This window comes from Lingula anatina, chromosome 3 (assembly GCF_051362555.1).
Source record: "Lingula anatina isolate TDL-2025a chromosome 3, LinAna3.0, whole genome shotgun sequence".
NCBI classification, from domain to species: domain Eukaryota; kingdom Metazoa; phylum Brachiopoda; class Lingulata; order Lingulida; family Lingulidae; genus Lingula; species Lingula anatina.
The window spans coordinates 21,916,761-21,932,970 of record NC_141769.1 but is presented as its reverse complement, the minus strand read 5'-3'; the positions used below and the strand labels follow the sequence as shown (position 1 = coordinate 21,932,970).

The 16,210-nt window shown below is 37.3% G+C and overlaps 1 protein-coding gene and 1 long non-coding RNA gene across 10 annotated transcripts in view; one reads left to right on the top strand and one right to left on the bottom strand.

Moving 5' to 3' along the window:
- The first annotated feature begins 2,955 nt into the window (after positions 1-2,955).
- Positions 2,956-16,210, top strand: part of LOC106180064 (UDP-glucose:glycoprotein glucosyltransferase 2-like) — a 28,003-nt gene continuing 14,748 nt past the window's right edge. For 6 of the 9 annotated variants that reach the window (XR_015333424.1, XM_087008429.1, XM_087008425.1 and 3 more), the window contains exons 1-4: positions 2,956-3,070; positions 3,665-3,758; positions 5,748-5,953; positions 6,313-6,569. Coding sequence is in view for 8 of the 9 variants with exons in the window: in XM_087008429.1 (XP_086864555.1) it covers positions 6,316-6,569 (254 nt within the window). In the remaining variant the exon portion in view is untranslated. Of the gene's footprint in view, positions 3,071-3,664; positions 3,759-5,747; positions 5,954-6,312; positions 6,570-11,343; positions 11,368-16,210 lie in introns of all 9 variants that reach the window. The other 3 variants (XM_087008428.1, XM_087008427.1, XM_087008426.1) reach the window with 1 other exon arrangement.
- On the bottom strand, positions 8,452-11,310 carry LOC106157412 (uncharacterized). The gene is made up of 3 exons (XR_001237808.3): positions 10,786-11,310; positions 9,724-9,846; positions 8,452-9,594 (listed from the first exon to the last, which is right to left on the bottom strand). It is a non-coding gene; the product is annotated as an uncharacterized LOC106157412 (long non-coding RNA).

Below are 16,210 nucleotides of genomic sequence, written 5' to 3'. Positions count from 1 at the left end.
TATCAAAATCGGCTCTAGTCCTTTGAAAGTACTTTAAAAATACTGGAATTTGTTGGAACCATGGTAAGCGGTGTGTCGAAAGCGTCGCGATTGGTCCAGCTCTACTACCACACTTGGGAAGTCGATGACGTCAAGATCGGCTTTAGCCCTTGTGGTGACATGCAGGGTTGGCCTTGGCTGTGTAGCTCAGTTGGTAGAGCACCTGCACTTTGTGCAAGAGTCCCCGGGTTCGAATCCCAGGGGGAGCCTGGACTTTTCTCACAGCCCAGCGATTGGTCTAGCTCAACTACCACAATCAGAAAGTTATAGCTATCAAAATCGGCTCTAGTCCTTTGAAAGTACTTTAAAAATATTGGAATTTGTTGGAACCATGGTAAGCGGTGTTTCGAAAACGTTGCGATTGGTCCAGCTCAACTACCACAATCGAAAAGTCCAAGCTATCAAAATCGGCTCAAGTCCTTTGAAAGTACTTTAAAAATACTGGAATTTGTCGGAACCATGGTAAGCGGTGTGTCGAAAGCGTTGTGATTGGTCCAGCTCTACCACCACACTCGGAAAGTCGATGACGTCAAGATCGGCTTTAGCCCTTGTGGTGACATGCAGGGTTGGCCTTGCCTGGGTAGCTCAGTTGGTAGAGCACCCGCACTTTGTGCAAGAGTCCCCGGGTTCGAATCCCAGGGGGAGCCTGGACTTTTCTCACAGCCCAGCGATTGGTCTAGCTCAACTACCACAATCAGAAAGTCATAGCTATCAAAATCGGCTCTAGTCCTTTGAAAGTACTTTAAAAATACTGGAATTTGTTGGAACCATGGTAAGCGGTGTGTCGAATGCGTCGCGATTGGTCCAGCTCTACTACCACACTCTGAAGGGCGATGATATCAAGATCGGCTCTAGTGGCTGTGGTAGTTTGTAAGGTTGGCCTTGCCTGGGTAGCTCAGTTGGTAGAGCACCCGCACTTTGTGCAAGATTCCCCGGGTTCGAATCCCAGGGGGAGCCTGGACTTTTCTCGCAGCCCAGCGATTGGTCTAGCTCAACTACCACAATCAGAAAGTCATAGCTATCAAAATCGGCTCTAGTCCTTTGAAAGTACTTTAAAAATACTGGAATTTGTTGGAACCATGGTAAGCGGTGTTTCGAAAATGTTGCGATTGGTCCAGCTCAACTACCACAATCGAAAAGTCCAAGCTATCAAAATCGGCTCAAGTCCTTTGAAAGTACTTTAAAAATACTGGAATTTGTTGGAACCATGGTAAGCGGTGTGTCGAAAGCGTTGTGATTGGTCCAGCTCTACCACCACACTCGGAAAGTCGATGACGTCAAGATCGCCTTTAGCCCTTGTGGTGACATGCAGGGTTGGCCTTGGCTGTGTAGCTCAGTTGGTAGAGCACCAGCACTTTGTGCAAGAGTCCTCAGGTTCGAATCCCAGGGGGGCCGGACTTTTCTCACAGCCCAGCGATTGGTCTAGCTCAACTACCACAATCAGAAAGTCATAGCTATCAAAATCGGCTCTAGTCCTTTGAAAGTACTTTAAAAATACTGGAATTTGTTGGAACCATGGTAAGCGGTGTGTCGAAAGCGTTGCCATTGGTCTAGCTCTACTACCACACTCGGAAAGTCGAAGATGTCAAGACCGGCTTTAGCCCTTGTGGTGGCTGCTGGATGTTGGTCCTGGCTGGGTAGCTCAGTTGGTAGAGCACCAGCACTTTGTGCAAGAGTCCTCGGGTTCGAATCCCAGGGGGAGCCTGGACTTTTCTCGCAGCCCAGCGATTGGTCTAGCTCAACTACCACAATCAGAAAGTCATAGCTATCAAAATCGGCTCTAGTCCTTTGAAAGTACTTTAAAAATACTGGGATTTGTCGGAACCATGGTAAGCGGTGTGTCGAAAGCGTTGTGATTGGTCCAGCTCTACCACCACACTCGGAATGTCGATGACGTCAAGATCGCCTTTAGCCCTTGTGGTGACATGCAGGGTTGGCCTTGGCTGTGTAGCTCAGTTGGTAGAGCACCCGCACGGTGTGCAAGAGTCCCCGGGTTCGAATCCCAGGGGGAGCCTGGACTTTTCACGCAGCCCAGCGATTGGTCCAGCGCAACTACCACAATCGAAAAGTTTTAGCTATGAAAATTGGCTCTAGTCCTTTGAAAGTCATTTAAAAATAATGGAATTTGTCGGAACCATGGTAAGCAGTGTGTTGAAAGGGTCGCAATTGGTCCAGCTCTACTACCACACTTGGAAAGTCAAGATCGGCTTTAGCCCTTGTGGTGGCTGCTGGAGGTTAGTCCTGGCCGGGTAGCTCAGTTGGTAGAGCACCCGCACGGTGTACAAGAGACCCCGGGTTCGAGTTGACTTTTTTTAGCAGCTCAGTGATTGGTCCAGCTCAACTACCACAATCGGAAAGTCCAAGCTATCAAAATCGGCTCTAGTCCTTTGAAAGTAATTTAAAAATGCTGGAATTTGTTGGAACCATGGTAAGCAGTGTGTCGAAAGTGCCTCGATTGGTCCAGCTCTACTATCACACTAGGGCAGTCAATTAAAGATGTCAAGATCGGTTATCCCTTGTGGTCGAGTTAGCTTTGGTTGGCTAGCTCAGTTGGTAGAGTAGCCCCCCCGGTGTGCAAGAGTCCCCGGGTTCAAATCCGAGGGGGAGCGTTCTGTTTTCTTCCCCCCCCCCTACCCCCCCTACCCCCCCCCCCCCCCCAATCACATCTATCAATTTCGGTGAGTGTAAAGCGTTGAGATTAGTCCAGGTTCATAAGTAAGAACCGGTATTGTCTTCGGTATGCGGCATAGTTTATACTTTATTCTTTAATGCCAGACCGTTGGCGGTGTCAATATATTGGTGCAGATAAATGGTGTAAGTGCGGCCAATTGTTTCAAAATCTAGGAGGGGGTTGACCTTGACAAATCAATGGGAATTAGAGCTTCTAGTATTAATGGGGTGGGGGATTTCTGTTTACCCGACTGTTTGTTTACATCGACTCTCCTCAAGAAGGAGTCCGAGTCTGCGCAGATGCGTTTCCGGTGCATAATATTCTCAGACGACACGATGATAGTGCATGTTGAATATCATGGTAAATAGCATACGTGTTTATTATTTGCGAATGATTTTCACAAGTCTATTGCTCTGCTTTTTTGCGTGATTGTGCGATTCTGTATGAGTTCGTGGTCGAATTTCTGTCCGGTGATAGATCTATAGAGGTAATTGGGTAATAGTCGGTTTTACGGGTCCCTATTTAATTGTTAATAACTCGACCAATTTTGGCCCGATTTTCATAAATTTGGTATTGTTAGACTCTACAAATCTTTCTCTTGACATGGAATATAATTATTATTTCTTTAATATGTTATTAATGACGTTTTTAATGAGTTATTTCAGGTACTCTACCAAAGGCTACTTCCCGAATTGCTAGAATGAACTGATTTTCTTCAGTACAGTATACAGTACAGTTACAAGTACAGTATATATTACAAAGATTGTTTGAAATATGTTTACATGGCACAATTTCAGGTTTGATTGACGTGAACAAAGCCGGCATATATACTGATATGACCGACAAAGAGCTGACCACATCACTAGCTGCTAGCATGGTATATATGAAATGTCAAGGTAGGGAAACTGTGTTTGTACTGCTACTGTTCATGTACTCTGTTCTTTTAATTTTCAGAGGAGACAGACAGCACCCTATTACGATTTGGGTGGTGGCTAATCTTTCCTCACCTGCTGGAAGAGCTCACCTCTGCAGTGCTGTTAGACATTTGGTAAATATCATAGAGTGTTCTGGAATGTATCTTGAGATACAGTCAGTGCCTGTGGCCGTCATTGCCACTTAGTGAGCCTGGAATAATTAGTGTTGTGGCAGTTTAGGAATGTGTGTGTTTGCAACAAGATTAAACAGCAAATTAGATAAGTTTCTTAGAAGGCAGACCCACTGCATCAGTGAAGAATGTCTTCACATGATAGGAAGACTAATTTTTATGGACCTAGTGCAGCAAATATACAGGATTTCAAACTGATCTTTATGAAGATATTTTTTGTTATAGTTTTATAAATACTGCTGGTGTGCAATATTAGTCTACAACAGGGGAACTTTCCCTTTTATTATAATGTTTTCAAAAGGACATTCCACCTAGCACATCCAAACACAACACAGTCAGATGCATCAATTGTTGTGAATTATTTAATGGAAATATGTCAGCAAGATACTCATCATTATAAGATCTTGCAACTGAAGCTACATGTCACTTATGAAGAGGACAGGCTTTGCATTGAATGAAGTGCCTAGAGTTTGAACTTCACAATAATTATGATTAAAGAAACTAAAGCAAACAAGACCAGGTGTAGATGGAATAACTGTACAATTTATATTGTAGGTAGGAGATTGTATGTTGACATTTTGTAATGAATATTTAAAAAGAACAAAATCATTAAATCATGCAAATGGTCAGGATAAATTTTTATAGGTAGCAGAATGCCCTTTTTGTCAGTTTCAAGAGATACAATAGCTTGTCAGATTAGAACATTGGTGTACCAATTCATTAGTGGGCTAGAATTGGTCTTAAAGTGCAATTTAAGTTCACAGGTGATCTTACACGATCTTAATCTTAATAGTAGTCTTAAAATGGACTGAATCTGCTTTTAAGGTCAAAAATGATCTGATATCTACTTAAGTGGTCAAGCAGTTTCATCCCCTCACAATGGGGGATACCTCCCCTCACAATAGAGGACACCTCTGCTCACAATAGGAGAATGTGTAAGGGCAGACAACTTAATTGGCTGTCAGACTAGAAATGGTTTTACTCATGTTTTAAGATTACGTAAGACTATTTGTCATCTTAAATTGCACTTTAAGATCAAATCAAGCCCACTAATGCAAGGAGTGTAGATAAATAGTGTGGTTTCATTCAACCTGAGCCACAGCAGTGACTGCAACAAAGACAGCATGAATTTCAATGCATTGATAACATTTTAAAAGCAGCTGGATTGCTTTAAAAAAAGACCAAGTATTGCAAATTATAACGGTGAAGTAATTAAAGGCAAAGAATTTTCAGAAGCAGTTTTAAATACTTAGAAAAAGTATGTTGAACTATTCAATTGAGCTATAATTGCTCTCATAATTACCAGCAAATGTATGTGCTATGAGTGTGCATGTGTTCTCGCCTAAAACGGGGATTTTGTACGGCCTCATTTGTGTGGAAATGAAATAGAATAAAGAAATTAAATGAAATTCATTGAAATTTGATTAGAGTTCTATGCAGTTTCTAATTCAAATGAGAGGTAATTAGCCCACCCACCTCCCCTTCTTCCATATCAAAAGGGTGGAGTACCTGGTTTACTTATTAAGATATATGTATATGGATATGTATAATTGTATATAATGTGTTGATGTTATTATGTATCTAAGATAACATTAAGCATTGATTTCACTTGCTTGTAGTCACCATATTTCTACTTTTATGTATCTTTTATGATCAATTCTCGGCAGCGCCGAAAATTAATTACAGCTTTGGAAGTAACTGGCTCGCGCTGCCCATAATTACGTCGTGGGGTATTCAGGGCACAGACCGTGATCACAACCTACCGCAAATAGAATTTTAGAAAATAGATTTTTCATGTGAACACAGTCTAATACAGCTACATATTTTATGTTTTTCTTATTAATTCTGTTCGAAGCATCTGTCAGTCAAATGACTTATTTTTCAGATATTTAAAATCAATCAAATAATCAGCCATTCTGTGTATCTTTGTAGAAGCACAGTCATACCCTGAGAGTTGGTATTGTCCCATTACCAAGTTGCATGAAGGCAGCCATATTCCACTGGCCATCCACACAGTACTGGTAACTCGGGTCCCACACACTGCCAGGAGCTTTGTCACCTGAACCTAGCTGCTGAAAGAGGACAACATACATGCCATACTGAAAGGGACAAAGTCACTCAGTGACTTGGAAGTTCGTGTAAGCATCTCTCCCTGTCTCTCTCTCTCTCTCTCTCATGTGGTTGTTTGAATGGTTACTGTTACCACCATCCATTACTCACTAAAGGTCATATGGGGTTTGGTACATATGTGCTAATTACCTGTGTCTATGTTCTGCTTGTTGCCATACTAATGTATGTAACTGTACATTTGACAGCTTTGCTGCCTAGTATTACTACAGAAAAAAATTAGAAGACATAAGTGGCCCTTATAACCATAACATTATAAATAAAGGTTTTTCATAGTTCACTGGTCTTAGTTGACAAACATTAAGTTATGGCAGTATTTATGTGTGGTATCTTTTTAATTAGATAAAGAATCGTGTCTAACTTATCCTAGGGTATGGTAATGGAGGTGTACCTTAAGGCCCTGGGCGTACAGACGGTAGCTTTCCTGCAGTTCCACTCAGCCTTCAGCACCCAAGTCCTGGGCTTTCAGCCAGGCGCCCGAGGAGTTATATTGAATGGAAGAATAATTGGTCCGTTAAAGGAAGCATTCATAGAGGATGACAAAAATCTACTGGAAAAATATACACTGAAGTCGTCTGCTGAGAAAATTGTTCAGATGCTGACGGGATTTACAGAGGACACAAAGAGGTACAGTGAGTGTTGAAGTGATATAACATGGGGCTTAAAGGGACAAAAAATAGGATCTGAAATGCTTTCTTAGTGCATGGATTGCTTCTTTTTGAACTTATCTGAGAACAATTGATATATTTAAAACATAAAATGGCAGATAAATGGCCTTAATCAGTATCGCAAAAAAGAATCATATTCACCGTCCCCTTTCAAACCCCGGGCGTCAGCCATCTTGACACAGTTTGAAATAACGCGGCTTCTCGACTCAGATACGAGATGTAAACAATGCAGACAGCATGTCTGACTCAAAGGTGAGCATGGGCGTGAAGAGGAAGAGTAATTGTTCACAGAATCCTTGCAGGTAAGCGAGTTATATTCACTATAAGTGATTTAAAATAGGAAGGTGGCAGTGGAAATCAAAATGTCTGATAGTGAAAGTTAAAAAGCGTAGATAACTGCTAATAAACGTTTCCTCGGGTAACGCACTCGCAGTCCCCAAACCACTCGCACTGGGTACGTACTACTAGTTACATGAAGTTAGGTAGTGCACTTAGCCCCTGTAAAGCAGGGTTCTGTAAAGCAGGAGGAATACCCTTTTTCTGCCCAATGTGGTCATCTACCAGTACTTGCAGACTAACCTCACACCATATTCCCGCAGGGGAATCCCATGAGATATACAATGTAACTCGAGTAGTGGGGATAGAGGGTGTTCTTTGTACAACACTTAACTTATTTGTAAATTTAATATTGTCAATGAATATGATTATAAGGAATGAATTTTTTAGCCTTTCAGAGGAGGAACTGGGTGATACACCCCTTCAAGCATGAGTGGAGAGATTGGGTATGTTAATAATTTTAGCAGTACAGCAGGTAACAGGGGCGGATCCAGGATTATCTGAAGGGGTGGGGGGCACGGATGCAAAGCCGACCCCCCCCCCCCTCCCCCTTTAGTTGGCGTGGGGTTCTGGGCCCGCTTAAAATTTTTGGTATTTTAGAGGGCGAACAGTGCCATTTGGTATGGTTTAGTACTATAAATTAGCTAGTCAAAATTCTATTTCCAAGTGGGGAATAATAGTGTGATTTTTTTACATCAGTTCTTTGAAACCATGTGTGATTATGTTATTTCTTCTTGTGGCCTTTATGATTTAATACAGCTATAGCTATTTAAATTTAATTATTTTTTTGCCATAATCAGACTTGCTTCTTTATTAAAATCTGGTTATCATGTAGTGATCATGCCCTCTAATTTGTTGATTTTTGTTAAAGAATAGTGCTGTTATGATAATATCAATACATTTTTTTTTATAACCATTTTATGTAATTTTACTATTACAGTGCCAAGTTATATCTGGAAAACTCATACCAGGAAGCACTCCAATCTTACAATACTGCATCACTTCAATGTTGGCGTGACAAGTTGTGTAAAAAGACTGCTACAAAAGAATTTGCATTGATGACCACATAATCCACCACCTTTTACCAAAACCAAGTGAACAGTTTTATATTATAATGCCCATGTACATGTATTTAAGTGACAAGACTGAGATCAGCGAGAGCCTCAAGGACTTTTATTTTCTGGGCATTGTCAACTATTCAATAATTTTATAATTTTGCCAAATACATCCAAAGATTCAATTCTTGTGCAATTCTTGAAAATATTTTTTTAGAATATATTTTAATGTCTAACATGTTTTTCTAAAAACTAGCCCTTTAGTATATTAACATTATGTACCATCCAACTATTATTATTACTTAACATATTGTTATGTGCAAAAGCATAAGCTGCAGTATCAATGTAGTATTAACTGGGTAGAGATTATAAATGAAATAAAAGTTAAAATATTGAAACATCTTTTATTTATATTTGGCAAAAATACAAGAATAAACAAAGTTTGCTACATAAGTTTAGAATTTGGCCAAATCATCTTTATTATTACCTGTCACACGTAATGAATAAGACATACACAGATATTGCAAGCTAAAATGCATAATTATTTTCATACTTATTAATGTCCTCTTCATAAATAAGCCTTCCATTCAAGCATTCACAAACTTTCACATTGTGCAGTACACATTATAGTATGGTAACATTTTTGAGAGAGACTTATTAACAGCCGGGCTATCATGTTAAGAATCTGATGTACATGCAGACCCATGGGCATTGCAGATCAACAAATTATCCCCCTCTCTGTCAGTGTATTGACTCATGTAAGCAGACACAAAAGTCTCCATGCAAAGGAATGTGTCATAAGAAGGGCCTTACCCAACTTACACAAACATAAATTGTTTCATAGGTAAGATATTCACACATACTTTTCCAAGATGTGCAGGGAATAAATAGAAAGGTATAAATATTTCTTTAAAAAATACAGGTATGGCTTCCCTACATGAATTCTAAATTATGGCTGAGTGGAGAATTGAATACAGGCACAAGTGTTCACTCAAACCATTTTGTAGGTCTTTTAAGAAAGGTCTTTTAAAAAAGAAGAAAGGTCTTTTATAAAAGAAAAGACATACAGTCATTTGCCAAATACAGAATTTTATGCTGTAACAAAGTCACAAAACTCTGCAACTGGTGATCTTACAAAATATGACAACACAGTAGTTTAAAATCAAGTTGAAGTCACAATATGCCACCAGTACCATATTCCATAATACATTTGATGCCATTAAATTTAGATTTAAGAAGTAAATGCTGGACCAAAATGGTTTCTTCTCAATATCAGGCATATAACTTTGGTTTGGGAGGAAAGACCACTTTGACTTCCAATCTGTCTGCATTATAGCATACATGCCAGTACTACATGGCTTGAAGTCAACAGATTATGCTTTGTCACAGTGGCAAGATGGGTTCACTGAATATATCCTGTAAGGAGCACTCAAAAGTCAGGAAAAGTCTCTCACTATCCAACTCATCCCGGCTTTGGACCCTCAAGAAAAGTTCCTCGTCTTTTGGTGGAGAGTCATGGAGTTCCTCTTCCAAGTAAAAAAAAAATCTCTTCTTCAAGACATCATACTGGCAGTTGCTCATAATCTTAAAGGTCTAAAAAAGCAAATCAAAATTTACATTATGTGTCGCCAATATGGAAAAATAATTGATGAAAGAGAAATCATGCACCTGTAATGCTTAATATAAGACGAATGATTATCAGCTGATTAAAATTCTGCTTACTCTAAACACATGTTTTAGTCCCATGTTGGATCATCAGGATCCTTTAATTCCCTCTTCTTCAGCATCTTCCTCCTCTTCCATCTGCACTTCTTCCAGTTCAGGCATCCCATAGGAAAATGTTACCTTGATAACGCAACCAAAAAAAAAAAAAAAAGCAACAGTACATAAAATTAAGATAATCAAGTTTGAGAAAAATCATGTAAAACATAATTGAAATAAGTATAAAACTCAACTGAAATAAGTATAAATGCCATTTTTCTCAATATGATCACCTTAAATTATCTAGACTATCATCTTCAACTGCACTAGTATTAACTACAACTTAATTTTGAAGTTTCTTGATCACTTCATATTGGTTTAATCTCCGAAATACTGGTTGGACGCTAATGTAAAAAATTGTATCGTCTAAATCATTACTCTGGACTATTTAATACATTTTATAGATGAACCCAACATAAACATGCAATATCCCCTTTCTGATTTATTTATTTATTTTTAATGTAAAAAGGAAACTTAATTGTCTTTAGAATATAAAATCAAAATACTACTCGAAGATATTTTCAATTATAGTTGACATGCCATTTGAAATTGAGTTAAACTTAGATACAATAACACCTTCTGCACATTCATTTTGGGATTTAGATGCCTAAAGAAATAGCATCTTGGTCATACGCCTTAAATACTGTTTTTTGTATGCCCAGATGTTAGAGGCACAAGAAATGTGCCCTCGGTAAGTCAACAATTCGCCCCGGTCATTGAAATGTACATGTAATGAGACTAGTATCTCCCACCATGTCCATTTCCATTTAAACTTTCTTTGCTGTATAAACTAATCCAAACCCTGTCAGAGTCGACATATGAGCAACACTTGTAATTTCTGTCATCGATACCAATCATATTCGTTACAATTTCATGGCATATTTTGACAGACGAGCCTGACTGAATCGTTAAGAAGCACACAACAAACACACATAAATAAACATTAATCTATGTGCTTAATAAATGTTTTCACTGGTGTCTTATCTCAAACATTATTGTAAATGGTACAAATCCAGTAAATACTTCACGGCCTGGCGATCCTTCGTATCCATGGCCACCCAAGCAGGTTTTCATATGCCTTCTTCCTTGCCGGTGCTTGTTTGTTTGTTGTATATTTGCTGATACACTGTTTTTAGCATTTTCTTTTCTGGTGTTGATTTTTGTAAAGGGTGTTTCCTTTTTATGTACAGACACAGATGTGTCTGTACATATAGCCATCATCTGCGTCTGTCGTCGCCGTCGCTGTCGTCGCCGTCGTCGCCGTGCACTTTTACCGATAACACGATAAGTGGAAAACCATTTTGCCTTTTGATTTGAAACTTGCAGAACTGATGAATATTCATAATACGCAGGTCAAGTTCGAAAATCAGCATGATCGGGTCACTCTTAGGGAGTTTATGCTGTTTTTTCACTTTTTTCAACATATATGCAGCACTGATAACACGATAAGTGGAAAACCATTGTACCTTTTGACTTGAAACTTACAGAACTGATGAATATTCATAATATGCAGGTCAAGTTCGAAAATCGGCATGATTGGGCCATTTTTAGGGAATGTATGCTGTTTTTTCACTTTTTCAGCATATATGCAGCACCAATAACACAGTTAGTGGAAAACCATTTTACCTTTTGGCTTGTTTCTTTTTGTTATCTTTCTTTCCTTCTTCGATTGAGTCCCAGCTTTTCTTTTATTGTATTTTCCAAAAATGTTACAGAGCGATAGCGAGTACTGGGAATGAAAGATTAAAGGTTGGTTAATTGCGGAAAAATGCTGTTTACCCCGGGATAAATCAATTTTGGTGCAGAAATCCTCTTTTGTGTCCTTTTAAGGCTGACTCACTTTGGTGTGGAAAAAGCTGTTGAAATTTTCTACCTCCTTTGAGGTTTGTGATTTAAATGTAAAATGACTGTCGATATTACATCAGGTAGAAACATCTGGGCTATAGTGCATCCATGTGTTTGATTTTCATGCACTGATATTTGATTTTCATGCACTGATATTACATATCTGATTTCAATTAATTGTCATGAAAATGTAAACAAAAATGCAAGCAATTTTAATCCTTTGCTTTTATTTCACTGCAATTTATCACATCGTTTCTTTTTCTGATAAATATTTAGTTTTCTGGTACTGCTCAGTACTTTTTTCTTTCAATTTGAAAATATTTGCCATGACTGCAATGTTTTGGTATGTATTGTGATACTTTAAGTAGGATTTGTATAGTTATTGGTCATTTGACTTTTGCAAACTATTTCAGTGCTAAAAGGCAAATTGAGTGTACACTTATAATCAGTTTACTTAGATAATGAGACCTTGCTAAATTAAAGTTAGAAACATTTCACTTTTTTATCAGATTTGTAAAATGCATTGCACCCACATATCAGCAGTGAGTGTTTTTATTATGTACAGACACAGATGTGTCTGTACATATAGCCATCACCTGCGTCTGTCGTCCCTGTTGCCGTCATTGCCGTCGTCAACGTTGCCGTGTGCTTTTACCGATAACATGATAAGTGGAAAACCGTTTTTTCTTTTGGCTTGAAATTTACAGAACTGATGAATATTCAAAATACACAGGTCAAGTTCGAAAATCAGCATGATCGGGCCATTTTTGGGGAAGTTATGCTGTTTTTTCACTTTTTTCAGCATTTATGTAGCACTGTTTTTTCACTTTTTTCAGCATTTATGTAGCACCGATAACACGATAAGTGGAAAACCGTTTTACCTTTTGGCTTGAAACTTACAGAACTGATGAATATTCATAATATGCAGGTCAAGTCCGAAAATTAGCATGATCGGGCCATTAATATGTAAGTAATGCAGTTTTTTCACTTTTTTCAACATTTATGCAACACCGATAACACAATATTTGAAAAACCATTTTAACTTTTGGCTTGAAACTTACAGAACTGATAAATATTCATAATACACAGGTCAAGTTCGAAAATCAGCATGATAGGAACATTTTCATGGAAGTCAGCTGTTTTTTTCACTTTTTTCAGCATATATGCAACCCTGATAACACGATAAGTGAAAAACTGCTTTACTTTTTGGCTTGAAACTTGCAGAACTGATGAATATCTATAATACGCAAGTCAAGTTCGAAAAATTGGCATGATCAGAGCATTTTTATAAAAGTTTTGCTGTTTTTTCACTTTTTTTCAGCATATATGCAACACCTATAACACATTTTAAGGAAAATCGATTGGCCAATTGTCCTGAAATTCACAGTAGTGATCAGTGTTACTGAAATACAGATTAAGTTTGGAAAATAAGCTTGATCAGTAAAGGTTTGGTGAAGTTATGCCTTTTTTTTTGTATATAAGTGTTTTTTTTCCTCAATTATAATGCTCAGGCATGTTAAGTCTCATTTTTATTATGTACAGACACAGATGTGTCTGTACATATTGCCATCACCTGTGTCTGTCGTCGCCGATGCCGGCGCCGTGCACTTGCCTTGTTAACATGATAAGTGGAGGGCAGTTTTACTTTTTGGCTTTATATTTACAGAGCTGATGAATATTCATAAAATGCAGGTCAAGTTCGAAAATCAGCATGATCGGGCCTTTATTGTAGAAGTTATGCTGTTTTTTCACTTTTCAGCATATATGCAACCCTGTTAACACATTTTAAGGAAAACCGATAGGCCTGTTGTCATGAAACTCACAGGAGTAATCAATCTTACTAAAATGCAGGTCAAGTTCGAAAATCGGCATGATCAGCCCACTATTTTAGTAGTTATGCTGTTTTTTTTCACTTTTAAGCATATATGCAACACTGTAAACACAATATAAGAAAAACAGATAGACCAATTGTCATTAAACTCACAGGAGTGGTCAATCTTACTAAAATGCAGGTTGAGTTTGAAAATTAGTATAATCGGACCATTGTTTTAGAAGTCATGCTGTTTTTTCACATTTCCTCAAATTCAATTCTTAGGCATGTTTACAGTCTTATTATTTAATTAATAAGATACATAAAAGTGTTTGTTTGACATTTCCTGCATCTTTACAACATTGTTAGTTGATTATGTATAAATGATGGTAGACTTGTTATCGTGTATTGTGTAATAAAGTGTCAAAAATGGAAATAAACTCATATCAGTCAGATTCAATCATTTACTATGTTCAGAATGTCAGAATGGAGGAAATTGGACATTTGACAGTTCTATTGATATTTGTCCCATCTCATCAATTTTCTTAGTTGATCATATAAAAATGGCAGTAAACTGTTTATTTCATCTTATATTAAAAAAGTGTTAAAAATGGAAATAAACCCATTTCAGCACAGTGCTGTCTAGTTTACATTTTGGCATATTCAAGGTGTCACTTTGAAGTTCCATGGGCATAAAGACCTTTGCTAGTAACATTTTCTGAATATACATGATATTATTAAAGATTGAAGACCATTATGCTGTTAAACATTATGTAATATTGCATCAAAATTTGAAAATAAACCTATTTTGGGCACTGCTCCTATGATGACCATTTAAGGAAAACCATGTCATTTACTGTTCTCAAACTTACAGAAAGAAACATGGGACTTAAATATAGCTTCAGTAGGCAATGCAATCTGTTTGGTAATTCTTTCTGCCGGTTAAACAGTTTTTTGTGAAAGTTTAATTTTTCACATATTGGCATTTTCAAGGTGTGACTTTGAAGTTCCACAGGCTTGAAGACCCATGCTAGTCACATTTTCTGAAAATCCATGATACCTTTATTTTATTATAAAAAATTGATTGTCATTATGCTGTTAACCATTATGTAATATTGCATCAGAATAGAAGAACACACAATTTTGGGTGCTGCTGCCATGAAAACCATTATGGGAAAACCATGTTACTTATGTATGCCAAACTTTCAAAAAAGAAATACAGGACTAAAATGCAGCCTGAGTTGGAAAAGCAGTCTAATTGACTTCTTTTTCTGGAAGTTATACATTTTCAGAGTGTGAACTTGAACTCCTATGGGGCTGAAGCCTTATGCTTGTTACACATTTTACTTACATTGAAATTACCTGTTGAGCATAATTAAAATTTGATGTTGAATTTGCAGTTTAACATAATGTACTTTTGCATCAGAATTGACTGTACCCTATTTTGTTTTTTCCTTCTTTTTGTCTGTACATTTGACAGCTTTGCTGCCTTGTTGAACTAATTAGATATATTAAGTTGTTCTTTTGACATTTTCTGCATCTTAACAACATTGTTAGTTGATTATATAAACTCTGTGGGCTAGTCACATTTTCTGAATATCCCTGATACTTTTATTATAAAATTTAAAAAAATTATGGTTATTATACTGTTAAGCATTGTGCAATATTGCATCAAAATTGATCAAAACCCTATTCTGGGCACTGCCTCCATAGTGGCGGTGAAAGGAAAACCATGTCACTTGCTCTTCTCACACTTACAGGAAAGAAACATAGGACTGAAATACAGCTTCAGTTGAAAAATTGTCTCATTAGTTAATTGTTTGGAAGTAATACAGGTTTTTTTGTGAAAATTTTTATCTTTCACATGTTGCAATTTTCAATGTGGGACTTAGAGCTCCCTTGGGGATGAAGCCCAGTGGTAATCAAATTTTCTTAATGTCCATGTTTTTAATAGTAGATATTTTAAAATTGGTGGTATTTAATCAGTTAATCATTATGTAATGTTGCATCAAAATTCATTAATATCCATTAATATTATGTAAAGTAAAGTGTTACTTTCTATTTTTTTAACTATTCTTACAAGAATGATTCTTAGGATTGACATACAGCTCATATTAGAGAACCAGCTCTATTGGATTATCATTTTTATTAAATTTATGAATTTTTTGTGAAATTTTCATTTTTCTCATTCTGGCACTTTCTAATTGTAAACTTGAACTCTGATGGGCCTGGAGCCTTATGCTTTTACTTTCATCAGTGTTACCTGTTGTGCATAATTAAAATTTGATGTTGACTTTGCAGTTAAACATAATGTATTATTGCATCAGAATTGGCAGTCTCCTGTTTTATTTTGTGCATTATTGTTTTCTGCTTTTCTTAAGGTATGACTTATGGGCCTGAAGACCTTTGATAGACAAATTTGTGTGGCCAGTCTGTAAATTCCCCTTGGGTATTCACTAGGCTAATTTCAGTGCTATAAACTCATTTGCCTAATTAAGCAGCCATTAAATGAAATTTCATAAAGCACACTTGTTGATATTTCCCTGTAAACTCCCAAAGGTTAAGCTCTCTGCTAGATAACATAGTGTCCATAATAAGGAAGCAGTGAATAGCAGCTTCATTGGAATTATATTTTTGTTGTTTTCTTTTTAATTTCTTCTCCAACACTGGCATTTTTAAGATGTGATTTTTAACTCCCATCCACCTGAGGCTCTGCACATTTTCAGTATTTCCACATAAGCAGTTGTATTGGTATTTATGTCTTTAAACACGCTGTAATATTATTTTATGCAC